This window comes from Colobus angolensis, unplaced genomic scaffold (genome assembly GCF_000951035.1).
Source record: "Colobus angolensis palliatus isolate OR3802 unplaced genomic scaffold, Cang.pa_1.0 Scaffold410, whole genome shotgun sequence".
Taxonomy (NCBI): Eukaryota; Metazoa; Chordata; class Mammalia; order Primates; family Cercopithecidae; genus Colobus; species Colobus angolensis.
Genome location: NW_012117489.1, coordinates 1,543,973 through 1,557,696, shown reverse-complemented (window position 1 = coordinate 1,557,696; position 13,724 = coordinate 1,543,973). Strand labels below are relative to the sequence as shown.

The window sequence follows — 13,724 nt, the reverse complement described above, 5'->3', positions numbered from 1 at the left end:
ATTACAGGTTATTTGTATGCAAAAATTGCAGATAGTTCATCTATGATACTAACTCCTGGCAACTCAATAAAAGCTTTCTAGTAACATTTTTTTCTTAATCGAATATTGTGTTGCTTTTATAACATCTACAAACTAATTGGTAAATAATCTTACACTTTCAATCATTTTACTTTGGAACATACTCTATTTATTCTCCACACTAAAATATTAGACAAAAAAAAACTTTTATAAGAAGTGCAGAAATAAAATTGCTGAAGTCTAATTATAAAACAAAAATATTTGGGGTTTGATCTTAAATATTTTAATTAGAAAAGGAAAAGCAGTTTTAAGTGCAGCTTGCTTTATAACCATATTAATATCAACATATATTATTATGTTAACACAATAACTCTTTGCCCTTTTCATATGCAAAATAGATTGTGAAAAAGAGAATGACCTTTGTTCTGCCAAATGTTAAACAATGAAAGCATATCATTTTGTCTGACCATTTAAGATCCATGATCACTTTTAAAACTCAACAATGCTTCGACACAGTTAAAAAGTCTTAACTGACCACATACTTTGAAGATTACAGTAGATCTTGAACTAGTAAAGAGAATGTATCACATGAGGTTAACAGAATCAGAAATTTTGGTCAGTGAAGCTTTATCATGTCTGTCTTAAAACAATCATTTTGACAAAATATTTCTCCTTGAACTCTAGGTAATTTTTGCTGTCGTTTCAAATAAAAGTCTGACCATTCTTCTTTCGTAAAAGGCAGACTTGGAAATAGTGTTGGTCATTATTTGAATCGCTGTCCCTGTGCTACACATACAAAGATTACACAGATTTTTTTTCTAAAACTTAAATGATTTTCTAGTGTCACTAGAAACAACAAGTGTAAGATTCCACTTCCACCACAAGGGGTCAGTCCACGGTAATTTAAACTTCAAAGGGTTTTAAAATAATCCATGGAAAGTCAGTGACTACAGAAAATACTTATATCAAAATATGAACAGTCTTCGGTGCCCTAGCAGTTGAATAAAAAACAATCATGGAAAATGTGGTTGAGCGTTTATTTTCCTTTGCGTTTTCTACTCAGCTTAGTCCTGAGAATGTTGTATACCAAATCCCCAGAATTTTGCAATTCATGTCTCAGACACTACCCTGAGGCTGGTTCCAACGGAGAGAAGTAAATCCCCTGCTCAAGCTGTCTTTTTCCCAAACTTTGGAATATTAACAGTTAACTTAACTTTAGGTTTGGAATACTTCGTTGAGCTAGGATATGGGAAGGTGCACTTAAAAGCTGAGGCAAGGAAGGAAGGGACGGAGTAAACATGGGGTTTAAGGTTTTTTTTTCGGCTGGGGAGCAGGGTTTGTGCTATTAAAGGTACACAATTTGAACAATTCAGGGAGCAAGTCACTCTCAGAAAACCAGCTTCGGATTCCTCAAACTGTCAGTCACAGCCATTTCAGGACGGGCTGTTAGGTTTTAAATAAGCAGGCTGGGCTTGGTGGCTCACGCCTGTAATCCCAGCACTTTGGAAGGCCAAGGCGGGTGGATCACGAGGTCAGGAGTTCAGGACCAGCCTGGCCAAGATGGTGAAACCCCCCTCTGTACTAAAAATACAAAAATTAGGCGGGCTCGGTGGCGGGCGCCTGTAATCCCAGCTACTCGGGAGGCTGAGGCAGGAGAATCGCTTGAACCCGGGGCCGGACGTTGCAATGAGCCGAGATCGCGCCACTGCACTCCAGTCTGGGCGACAGACTGAGACTCCGTCTCAAAATAAGTAAATAAATAAATAAATAAATAAATAAATAAATAAATAAATAAATAAATAAATAAATAAATAAATAAATAAATAAATAAATAAATAAATAAATAAATAAGCTAACGTGTGGGAAGTGTTTGTAAGCTCTAAACGGTCTATCTCAAAGTGTGATCTGGGAATGCTTCCATATCTCATGTGAACTTGTTGGAAATGAGAATCTCAGGCCCCATCCCAGACATACTGAACCGGAGTTTGGTGTTTTAATAAGCCCCCGAGTAAATTATTATACACGCTAAAGTTTGAGAACCACTGCTCTAGACAAATGCACAACGTTCCTTAGTGGAGATTAAACAAAAGGCGAAGGGTTGGAGGGCGCGGAACGGACCTCAAGGGCAGGGCACAGGGCGTTTGAGAGGAAACGGAGAGGTCGGAGTGCGACTTGGGGAGTCTTAGCCTCCGAGGATGGTCCCGAACCCTGCGGACGCCGGGCGCCAACAGGTGGCGCTGGACGCTCAACTGACAAGGAGGCGGGGCCTGCAGCAGGCGTGGAAGCTCCGCGCTCTGGAGGCTCAGGCGCCGCGTGGGGCCGGCACCTCCGGGCAGCAGCAGCAGCCGAGCCTCACGGTCAAGCTACGGCGAGGAGGGGGTGAGTCCCTTGAATCGTTCTCACTAGCCGCTTGCTCCTCGAGTCCGCCCGCGTGTCCCTGCAAGACTGGGCGCTGGCTTCCAGTCTTGGGAGGGATGTAGCGGGTCGCACGCCTTCTCGGGACCCGGACGGCGGCCCTCCTGGGCGAGCGTTGCTCAATTCTCCCTTTATGTGCGGCTCTGGGACGCGCTGCCTTCCAGCCCAGCTGGGTTGTGGCCGGGCCGGGGATTGGGGGGAGCCAGGGACTCACAGGAAGCCTTTTCTCTAGGGGCTTAAGGTTGTGATAGATTATTAAGTTTGTGCTCAGGTTGGATTTTGATGGCAAGTTTTTTAACGTGGCAAAGTCGCCAGAGTTTCCTGGGCATTGACGAATGATTGGTGCACAGTACTTAAAATCGTGCTACTTCTTGTCTTCGGGTTTCCTGGTAACAGAGGTTTTCATTTTTAGTCCTTAGAACACTGGCCCTACTCTTTCAGGATCTGGGTGGGGTTCAGGTTCCCTCCAAAATAGTCGAGGCTTTAAATATGTAATTCTGGTCAAATCCACTGGAAGGAGTTTGTAGACAAATTTTTGTACACTTCCAAATTTCTTAACTTTGTTACTTTTGTAAAACACATTTCCCTCCACATCCTGACATGTAATAAAAGGTTATTCATTTAACATGAATGTTAAGCACAGAGAGAAAGCAATGCTTAAAAAGAAAAACAGCACAATGGGGGGGAAAAAAAACACTTAGTTAAATGTAAAACAAGTGTGCACTTGAAAGTATAAAAGGTTGGAAATGCAATGCAACCCATAGTGTTTTCTAGTCATTGGGCTTCTTCATATTCTCAACTGTGGGACATAAACATGAGTCAGTTGGTCTGTGCCAACATTTAGGAACACCAGGGCAGCCATCCCATCCTGGTACAGCAAAACAGCAGTCGCATTAGAAATATGCTTCACTTTTTTAAAAGGGGGTGGAAGAGAACTTTGGGTCAAATTCTGGAGTTCCTAACATTTTAACACTAGGTTGTTTTCTGTTATTTTTCTTTTTATGAAAAGATTTTACTGTAGAACTTAAATTACATTTTGGTTAATGTCTGATGGAAACCAACAAATTTATTTGACTCATAGTTTATTTTCCTGGTTTATGGGCATAGAACTGACTGTGGGCCACCCAGTCAACAAGCTCCCTCACTGTCATGGGCTTTTCCTTGGCTTTGCTCTTGAGTGTGGTCTGCTTACCATGCAGACAAATGACTGGGTAACTCTGCAGGGCCACTCTGGTTTTCCACCCAGACTCCGTTTGTAGTGACCAGCAGTCAGCAAACACTGCCAGCCTGCTAGCTACCCCAGGACTGGGTCTAGAAGACAGCGCTCAGCCTTTTCCTCTGCTTCCCTTCCCATGCCACTATCTGCCTATAAAACTTTATCCTCCTCTAGGATACATCGCTCTACCATGCAGTTACTTGTTGAAATGCCTACCTTCTCTTCTAGACCTCAAGGTTTTTCAGAGCAGAGGCTTTATCTCATTTAACTTTGTATTCCTCCTGCCTTACATTGTTGTTCACAATATAGTTAATGAATTCATATTGAATAAATGTAGATGAATTTGTTACCATCCTGCAACTCTCAAAGTTAAAACATCTTCTAAACATAGTGAATTATTTCTTACATTTGATTATAGTAGGTGACACTTCCATTCCCAGCACCTCCCTCCCCGACCCCACAAACTATTATGTTGGTGATACGGTTTGGAGCTGTGTCGCCCTCTCAGATCTCATGTTGAAATGTAACCCCCAGTGCTGGAGCTGGGGTCTAGTGGGAGGTGATTGGACCATGGGAGCAGTTTCTCATGGTTTAACACCATCCCACCCTTGGTGGTGGTGTCACGTTAGTGCAGGGGTCCCCAACCCCGTGGCCGTAGACTGGTATCAGTGGCCTGTTAGGAACTGGGCTGCACAGCAGGAGGTGAGCAGCAGGCCAGCGAGCATTACTGCCTGAGCTTCACCTCCTGTCAGATGAACAGTGGCATTAGATTCTCATGAAGTGCACGAACCCTGTTGCAAACTGCACATGCAAGGGATCTAGGTTGTGTGCTCCTTACGAGAATCTAACTATTGCCTGATGATCTGAGGTAGAACAGTTTCACCTCGAAAACCCTATCCCCCTTCCCCTACTTGGAAAAATTGTCTTCCACGAAACCAGTCTCCAGTGCCAAAAAGGTTGGGGACCACTGCGATAATGTAAGACGCCTGCTCCCACTTCACCTTCCGCCATGACTATAATACCTCTGAGGCCTCCCCTGAAGCAGATGTTGCCATGCTTCCTGTACGGCCTATGGAACCATGAGCCAATTAAATCTCCTTTCTTTATAATAATTACCCAGTCTCGGGTATTTCTTCATCGCAGTGCGAGAACAGCCTGATACACTTGGTTAGGTCACCAAATCACTTGGAATAATGCTTCTTAAGGAGAGAGTGTCATTTCCTCCAGAGCAGGCATGAGTGTCATTTCTGTTTTTCCTCTTTAATGTTGATCACAGAGTTGGGTTCATAAATACTTGATGACTGGCATATGCTTTACTCAGAATTCTTTTGCATGCCAGTGGTGAACACCCAAATCACACTAACTTAAACAAAAAGAAAAAAGGGAATGTGTTGACTGTCTAACTGAAAAATTCAGAATCTAGTCTCAGGGACTCTAAATACTGAAATCTGCCAGCAGGACTCTTCTATGTCTTCCTCCACTTGTTCTGCTTCCATGTTGGCTTTCTTCTTTTCTAATGAAAACATCTTCCTTCTTAGAGCATGGAGAAAAAAGCATGGCAGGCTTATACTGTCCTATCTTAACAAAATGTTAAAAACATCTCATCTCTCTCTTCCACTTCCAAATATAAATATCAGAGAATGACCATGGTTTAAGTAGGGTTCTGTGCCATCCCTAAGCCAATCAGGGGAGAACAGGAAACTGATTGCCCAGGTCTGACTCATATACCCACTTCTGTGACCAGGGGATGGGCATTACTATTTTGCGCAACCTCCCAAAATCATATTGGAGGGAGGGAGGGGCATTTCTCCAAATGGAGGAAATGTTTTAAATCAGAAAAGAATGTGGGCAAACTAAAACAACAAATATCTTCATCATGAATGTTCTGTAATTTGGAAATAGATAATATCTGGAAAATATTCCATGAGTACCTCAACAAAGAAAATGCTGGCATATGTAAAAGCAACTCTTTATTCTTTGTTATGGTTAAACCTTTAAAACTTGGAGAATGTTTTAAGAACAGTCATGTCTCTTTATGACAGGATACATTCTGAGAAATTCATTGTAAAGCAGGATTTCGTTGTTGAGGAAACATCATAGAGTGTACTTACATAAACTTAGATGATACCGCCTCCTGCATACTTAGGCTAGTTGGTATAGTCTATTGTTTCTAGGCTACTAATCTGTATAACGTGTTACTGTGCTGAGTACTGTGGGCAGTTGAAACACAGTGGTTAAGTATTTGTGTATTTGAACATAGAAAAGATATAGTAAACATACATATATAGTATAAAAGATAAAACATTGTTTATTTTGTACAGGACACTTACTGTTAATGGAACTTGTAGAACTGGAAGTTGCTCTGGGAGAGTCAGTGAGTGAGTAGTGAGTGAATGTGAAGGCCTGGGACATTACTGTACCCTACTATAGACTTTATAAATGCTGTACACTTAGGCTACCCTACATTTATGGAAAAATTATTTTCTTTAATAATAAATTAGCTTACTTTTACTTTTTTTGTTTTTTTACTTTTTTTTTTTACTCTTTTGTAATAACACTTAGCTTAAAACATAGTCACATTGTACAGCCATACAAAATATTTTCTTTGTTTATATACTTATTCTTTAAGCTTCTTTTCTATTTCTAATTTTTTTTTTCTTTTTAGACTTTTTTGTTGAAACTAAGACACAAACACACACATTAGCCTAGGCCTACCCAGGGTCAGGATCATCAGTATCACTGTCCTCCACCTCTACATCTTGTCCCACTGGAAGGTCTTCAGGGGGAGTAACAGGCATGGAGCTGCCATCTTCTATGGTAACAATGCCTTCTTCTGGAAGACCTCCTGAAGGAACTGCCTAGGGCTGTTTACAGTTAGCTCTTTTTTTGTAAGTAGAAGGAGTATACTTCACAATAATGATAAAAAGTATAGTATTGTAAATAGTAGGCAATAGGAATTTTTTTGCTCCATTATAATCTTATGGGACCACTGTTACATATACAGTCAGTCATTGACCAAAATGTTATGTGACACATCACTGTATTTTAAACTATTCCTGGAAACAGCTTTCCACCTAAAACAGTACTACACGTGTTCTAAAATTCGGAAACATTTGGAATGTTTTCTGTCAATCAAATTGTTGTATATCTAATCTGTTTTTCTCATTGAATTTCATAAAGTGTAAATTGAAGATGTGTTCCTCTGGAAATAAATTCAGAACTAATAAAAACAATGAATAATACTGTGACATATGTTTACTTTCCTTAAAAAATGTTACACCAATCCTGGATAAGGATCTGTGAGTTTGCTAAGGAAAAGATTCTTTTATCAAGTGAGAAATTTGAAAAGTTGTTTTCCACAGGGTTGACCAGAAGACTGGGAGCATCATTAATGTGGCACAACTCACCACTTCCACTGGAAACATACTAGCAATTCACATCTTCACATCTTCACATCTTCCAAACAAAGACCAACCTCTTACTCCAAAAGAAAAGTGGTACTCTGAAAATACTGTTTCAGACTCCAGTGTCAACCCCAAAATTCTGTTAAACATAAATCTTACATCAGCTACCTCCAGCCTCCATTGATGACATTATTACTCTCAATATAATGCATTCCTAATTATATTTGCCATTGAAAGGAGTTGGCTTTCCTCCAGATGGAAACCTGAAGTTAAATCTTCCTAAAGTAAAAAGCAACATCTGATCCTTTGTAATCCATACAGGCACCTGAGTTATTCATGGAACAAATAAGTGGATAAAAAAGAGCAGTTACCATTGATAAGAGGGCATTGGTTTGAAACTCTTACAGATTATAATATGAAGTTAAATGTATAAATCAGTCACTATTTGAATTTTTATTGTACTTTATCTGCCACTTTAGTCTTTAAACAAGTAAATTTTTTATGTTGTTCCATCAAACATTCACATTTTCATAAGTAGAATAGACATGAAAGTAATTATTTTTATTTTTACAGGTGACTGAAGCCATACTATTTTATAGAATTAATGGAAAGCAGAAAAGACATCACAAACGAAGAAGAACTTTGGAAAATGAAGCCTAGGAGAAATTTAGAAGAAGATGATTATTTGGTAAAATATTAATAATAACAATAATAAATAATAATTTACATCTTTAAACATAATTGAGATGCCATTCTGTATCTGCTAGTGTTATGAAAGTGATTTTTCACCCTAGTCTGCTGATATCTGGACTTGTATTATTGTCACTGATACTGTGAAGGACAGAGTAGCATGTGTGAGAGAAATAGTACCTTCACTGATTTTCAGGGACTTAGCTGAATAACCTTGAATAAGTTACTGAAAATCTGGGGTCTTGGTTTGTCTATACCATGAAAGCCTTGGATCAGATCATCCCCAAGTCCCTTGCAATTCTTTCTAACAGTCTATAGTTCTAAGTGTAAAAAAAGTCATCAATGCCCATTTAACAGTAATTTTGTAAGCAAGCATTTTTGTCATAGATACAATGGCAGTTTACCAAGAGATCATCTAGTAAATTGACAAATCACTGTATAACCAAATAAATCCACTTTTGGATAAGAATCACTTTTTCCACTTTTGGTTAAACACAGGATTAAGTGTTTCTTACTACATTTTTTGACTGAAAAAGTGGCAGAAAATTTTGGTTCCAAATTCTTCCAAATTATCTCAGTGGAAGTTTTAGTGGAAATTATTTATTTAATCTTGGTAATTTTAATAGGGACAAGTAATTAATAAATTATAAGCATATACTTTATAAAAGTAACAGTGTGCATAAAATGAAATAATTTCATTTTTCAAGTTAACTGTCTTACCTGTCTGAAGCATGTATTTCTTTTGTGCAAAAAACGAAAGTCTTTCAGTGCTACATAGACTATGCTATCTTCAACTAATCAGTATTCAAAAGTAAGATTCTGAATGCCCTTATTTAATGAGAAGCACAATGATTGAGCAATAAGTAATTAGTTCAAGGGATCCCATTGTTTTGTTCAATTTTAAGGTGTTTATTTTCTTTCCTTTATAGCATAAGGACACAGGAGAGACCAGCATGCTAAAAAGACCTGTGCTTTTGCATTTGCACCAAACAGCCCATGCTGATGAATTTGACTGCCCTTCAGAACTTCAGCACACGCAGGAACTCTTTCCACAATGGCACTTGCCAATTAAAATAGCTGCTATTATAGCATCTCTGACTTTTCTTTACACTCTTCTGAGGGAAGTAATTCACCCTTTAGCAACTTCCCATCAACAATATTTTTATAAAATTCCAATCCTGGTCATCAACAAAGTCTTGCCAATGGTTTCCATCACTCTCTTGGCATTGGTTTACCTGCCAGGTGTGATAGCAGCAATAGTCCAACTTCATAATGGAACCAAGTATAAGAAGTTTCCACATTGGTTGGATAAGTGGATGTTAACAAGAAAGCAGTTTGGGCTTCTCAGTTTCTTTTTTGCTGTACTGCACGCAATTTATAGTCTGTCTTACCCAATGAGGCGATCCTACAGATACAAGTTGCTAAACTGGGCATATCAACAGGTAAGATGACAATGTTGACACTGTTACTAATAAAAAGTCTAAGTCACCTAACAAATTAATCATTTCTCATTGTAATATCAATACCCCAACCTTGTTGAAACTCTGTGTTGAAAAGTCATCTATTTTAAAATTTTTATTATAATTTCACTAGGGCTTGGTTGTCAGACTGTTTTATATGGAGAAATGTTTTTTAAACTGAAAATAAGGTACAGCTTTAGCAACATAAGAAACATTTTGTTCATGGACAAGGCCACATTCCAAACTTCTACCACCCTCACAAGATTACTTTTTAATACTATTGTTCTTCTCCTTGTTTACCACATACGCATGCACATTGCAGTTCTATTCAAGTAAACCGTCAAATAATTATTAGAAAATTAATAGATTATGGAAATATTGCATTCAAGAAAAAATGATAGCTCCTATGTCATTTGTCTTAGAGGAGTACAAAATAAAAGAAAGAAAAAGTCATAAATTTGTGGAGACCTGTTATCAGGGCTTCATAGTAGACACAGGGAAGAGTGTAGAAGGAGATTCACATTCAGGAAATAACTGTTGTTTGCATTTCTTTTTTCTTTATTTACCTTCTGGTAGGTCCAACAAAATAAAGAAGATGCCTGGATTGAGCATGATGTTTGGAGAATGGAGATTTATGTGTCTCTGGGAATTGTGGGACTGGCAATACTGGCTCTGTTGGCTGTGACATCAATTCCATCTGTGAGTGACTCTTTGACATGGAGAGAATTTCACTATATTCAGGTAAATAATATATAAAATAACCCTAAGAGGTGAATCTTCTTTTTGTGCTTATAATATCGAATATGTTGACTTTATCCCATAAAAAATAACAAATGTTTTTCAATAGCAAAGATCTTGTACTTGTTCCAATTAGTGTGCTCTCCTGTTGTTTTCCCTATTGCTTCAATTAGGACAAATGTTTCCTAGACATAAATAAAAGGCATTAAAATATTCTTTTTTTTTTTTTTTTTTTTTGTTTGTTTGAGATGAAGTCTTGCTCTGTTGCCCATGCTGGAATACAGTGGCACGATCTCGGCTCAGAACCTCCTGGGTGCAGGCGATTCTCCTGCCTCAGCCTCCTGAGTAGCTGGGATTACAGGCACCCATCACTATGCCCAGCTAATTTTTATATTTTTAGTAGAGACAGGTTTTCCCCATGTTGGCCAGGCTGGTCTCGATCTCCTGACCTCAAATGATCCTCCCACCTCGGCCTCCCAAAGTGCTGGGATGACAGTCGTGAGCCACCATGCTCAGCCTGCTCATTCTAATATTTGAAACTTGTTAGACAATTTGCTACCCATCTAATGTGACATTTTAGGAATCCAATATGCATGGTTTATTAGTTCCTTAAAAATAAAAATATTCTTTTACTTGTCACCTGAATTTACTAATGCCTTTTATGTTACACAACTTAGCACTTTCCAGAAACAAAAACTCTCCTTGAAATAATAGAGTTTTATCTACCAAAGATATTCTAGTATCTCATTTCAATGGCTGCTTTTTCCAGCTTACATTTTATATAGCTTACTCACTTGAAGTTTCTAAATATTCTTGGAATTTTAAAACTATCTCAGATTTACTGAAGTTTATCTTCTGGTGGTAGATTATCCATAAAAAGAGTGATGTACCACAATTCACTCAGGGATCCTTGTGTGACAAGGTTCAAAGGACTAAATTTAATTCAGTCATAAACACTGCCAGTTACCTTTTATGGGTAGACATCTTTGGAAATTTCCACAAGGTCAGACATTCCCAACTGTCCCTTCTACACGTCCACACGTATACTCCAACACTTTATTAGGCATCTGATTAGGCTGGAAAGTATGCCTCCATCTGAATGATTCCAGTGTGGCTTAGAGTTGGCACCACATTCTCACAGAGTTTCCTAATTTTGTAGGTTCAGCCTGATAGCCATTGGATTTCTCTGGTCCTCATTAAATAGCTTTCTTCATACATTGCTCTGCCTGTTACACATATGATGAACACTGCTTTTTAGACTTAGGAATTGAAGACTGCATCTTGACAACTGAGCCTATTCTACTATATGCACAATACCTAGCCCATAATAAGTATACAGTACACTTTTGGTAAAATTAATTTTCAACCAATGACATGTGTTTTTCAACTAGTTACCTAGAAATGTTTCATTTAAAATCTGAAAACTGGTTACACTACAAGTTACCTTGGAGATTCATATCTGAAAACATAAACTTAGCTATTTGATGGTATTTATTGGGACTTAAGAATGCGCCTGAATAATTGTGAGTTAGATTTGTTCTGGCAGGCTAATGACCATTTCCAGTAAGTGAATAGAGGTCAGAAGTCATATAAAAGAGCTGTTGTCAGAACACTGTTAAAATTACATAGGTGAACAACTATTTGTAAGCAACTTTATCTCCATAGTGACAAAGCATCCCAATGCAAGCTGAAATGTTTCATCACATCTCTGGATCTCTCTATTTTGTGCAGACATTGAAAAAATTGTTCATATATTTCCATGTTATCAGAATATTTGATTTCTTAAAAACATAGGCCAAGTTCATTCACTTCATTATTCATTTATCAAAATCAGAGTGAATCACATTAGTCGCCTTCACAATTGATAAAGATCACTGAAGTCAAATTGATTTTTGCTATAATCTTCAGTCAGTCTACCTATATTTAATTGAGCATCTAAAATGTGCAAATCATTGTGTTGATTCTGCAGGGATCCTGTTATAAGTAAGGCTCAGTCCCTGATTTTAGGTGTCTTGTGATAGCAGAATTAAGACAAATACACAAGAGACAAAGCACAAAAAGTAAATATCATAAGGGGATGTGCAAAATGGTGGAGAAAGAGTAGACAGAGTTTTTGATCACCTTTCAAAGAAAGGCTGTGAATTTTGTTCACTTAGATAGCCTGGAGACAAGAAATTACCCAAAAGTAAGGTGAGGAGGACAGGCAAAAAGAGTAGAAAGGTGTGAATGGACATTGTTGAGAAATGTGATAGGAAAACAATCATAGATAAAGGATGTCCAAGCAACAGAGCATATCCAGGTGAGGTAGGATGGGATAAACTCTTATTGAACCAGTCTTCACCAATTTTGTTTTTCTTTTGCAGAGCAAGCTAGGAATTGTTTCCCTTCTACTGGGCACAATACACGCACTGATTTTTGCCTGGAATAAGTGGATAGATATAAAACAATTTGTATGGTATACACCTCCAACTTTTATGATAGCTGTTTTCCTTCCAATTGTTGTCCTGATATTTAAAAGCATACTATTCCTGCCATGCTTGAGGAAGAAGATACTGAAGATTAGACATGGTTGGGAAGACGTCACCAAAATTAACAAAATGGAGATATCTTCCCAGTTGTAGAATTACTGTTTACACACATTTTTATTCAATATTGTTACATTTTATCACCAACATTTCAAGTTTGTATTTGTTAATAAAATGATTATTCAAGGATCTTGATGTTTCTCTTTTTATATGTGTGATGAGTTTGAAATATGTGTATTTCCTTGCAGATTTGATTCAAAGCAAAAACAATCTTTTAATACGAATCTCTTGCACTTTCTCTGTGATAAGAGTAAGCATGACAAAAAAATCATGTCTGATTTGTCAGATTATGTAGCATTATAAATAATCAAGGGCTTTGAAATACCACTTGTTGCTACCCATTATACAGGTATCATTAGCTCTGAAAAGTTTATTTTATCCGAATCTACAACAAAAGCATGATAAGCATTTATTTACTATTGTTAAAGAACTTTCCTTTCTCTGTACCCAGGTTTTACTAATGGAACACCTATCTCCAAAAACACTCAGACTATGTCTATACAAGTAAAGCACCAGAGTAATATCAGATACACAGCCAGGCAAAATGAAACTCAGGCTATCCAGGAGAAAAAGTAAATTCAATAATTTCCACCTGAGTCATGTACAATTCAGTTTAACTTACTTTAATGCATTGGTAAAAGCATAACATAAAACATTTCCTGAAAGAACAAACTATACATTAGCTGTCAGGACTTGCTAACGCAACTGTTAGCTTCAGAGGTTTTTCATAATTAGCAAAAGTAATCACAAGCTTTATCTTTCATAGTGGTGAACCATTTATTATTAAAGACAATACAGCTAATGGTGCAAATTAGGAAAAACAATTAGGTGATTCAGTAAGTGGAGTCCAGTGTTTCTATTTTTTTGTTCTATTGCAAAGGATGATTATTCATTATTAGATGGGGGATAAGGAACCTCCTTGGGCACAAATTTGAACTCTGCATTATTAGAGCTCAGACATACAGAGATATGTTTGCAAGTAGTGAAGAAAGGATTTGAGAGCAGCAATTCTGAACTGGAACCAGGGCAGACAAGAGTGCCCTTGAGAAATAGTCAGCGTAAAAGGAAAAGAAATCTAGGACTCTAGAATTGCAAACCATATTCATCAAGGGAACAACATACTATGGGACCACTTAACTAAGCATGACATCATTCCATAATCAACCAGCTCTGAGATGCAGCAGTCAAGTGCCATAGT

General features: G+C 37.8%; 1 protein-coding gene across 2 annotated transcripts; it reads left to right on the top strand.

The window, feature by feature from the left end:
- Positions 1 to 2,013: 2,013 nt before the first annotated feature.
- On the top strand, positions 2,014 to 12,657 carry STEAP1 (six transmembrane epithelial antigen of the prostate 1). 2 transcript variants are annotated; one of them, XM_011956213.1, is made up of 6 exons: positions 2,344 to 2,397; positions 7,627 to 7,741; positions 8,730 to 9,185; positions 9,780 to 9,944; positions 10,807 to 10,944; positions 12,305 to 12,657. In XM_011956213.1, the coding sequence occupies exons 2-6, from the start codon at positions 7,658 to 7,660 to the stop codon at positions 12,560 to 12,562; spliced, it is 1,101 nt and encodes a 366-aa protein (XP_011811603.1). In that variant the 5' UTR covers positions 2,344 to 2,397; positions 7,627 to 7,657; the 3' UTR covers positions 12,563 to 12,657. The 2 variants fall into 2 exon arrangements, with proteins under 2 accessions (XP_011811604.1, XP_011811603.1); XM_011956214.1 differs by lacking the exon at positions 10,807 to 10,944 and having other exon boundaries at positions 2,014 to 2,397; positions 8,673 to 9,185; positions 12,305 to 12,655.
- Positions 12,658 to 13,724: the final 1,067 nt, after the last annotated feature.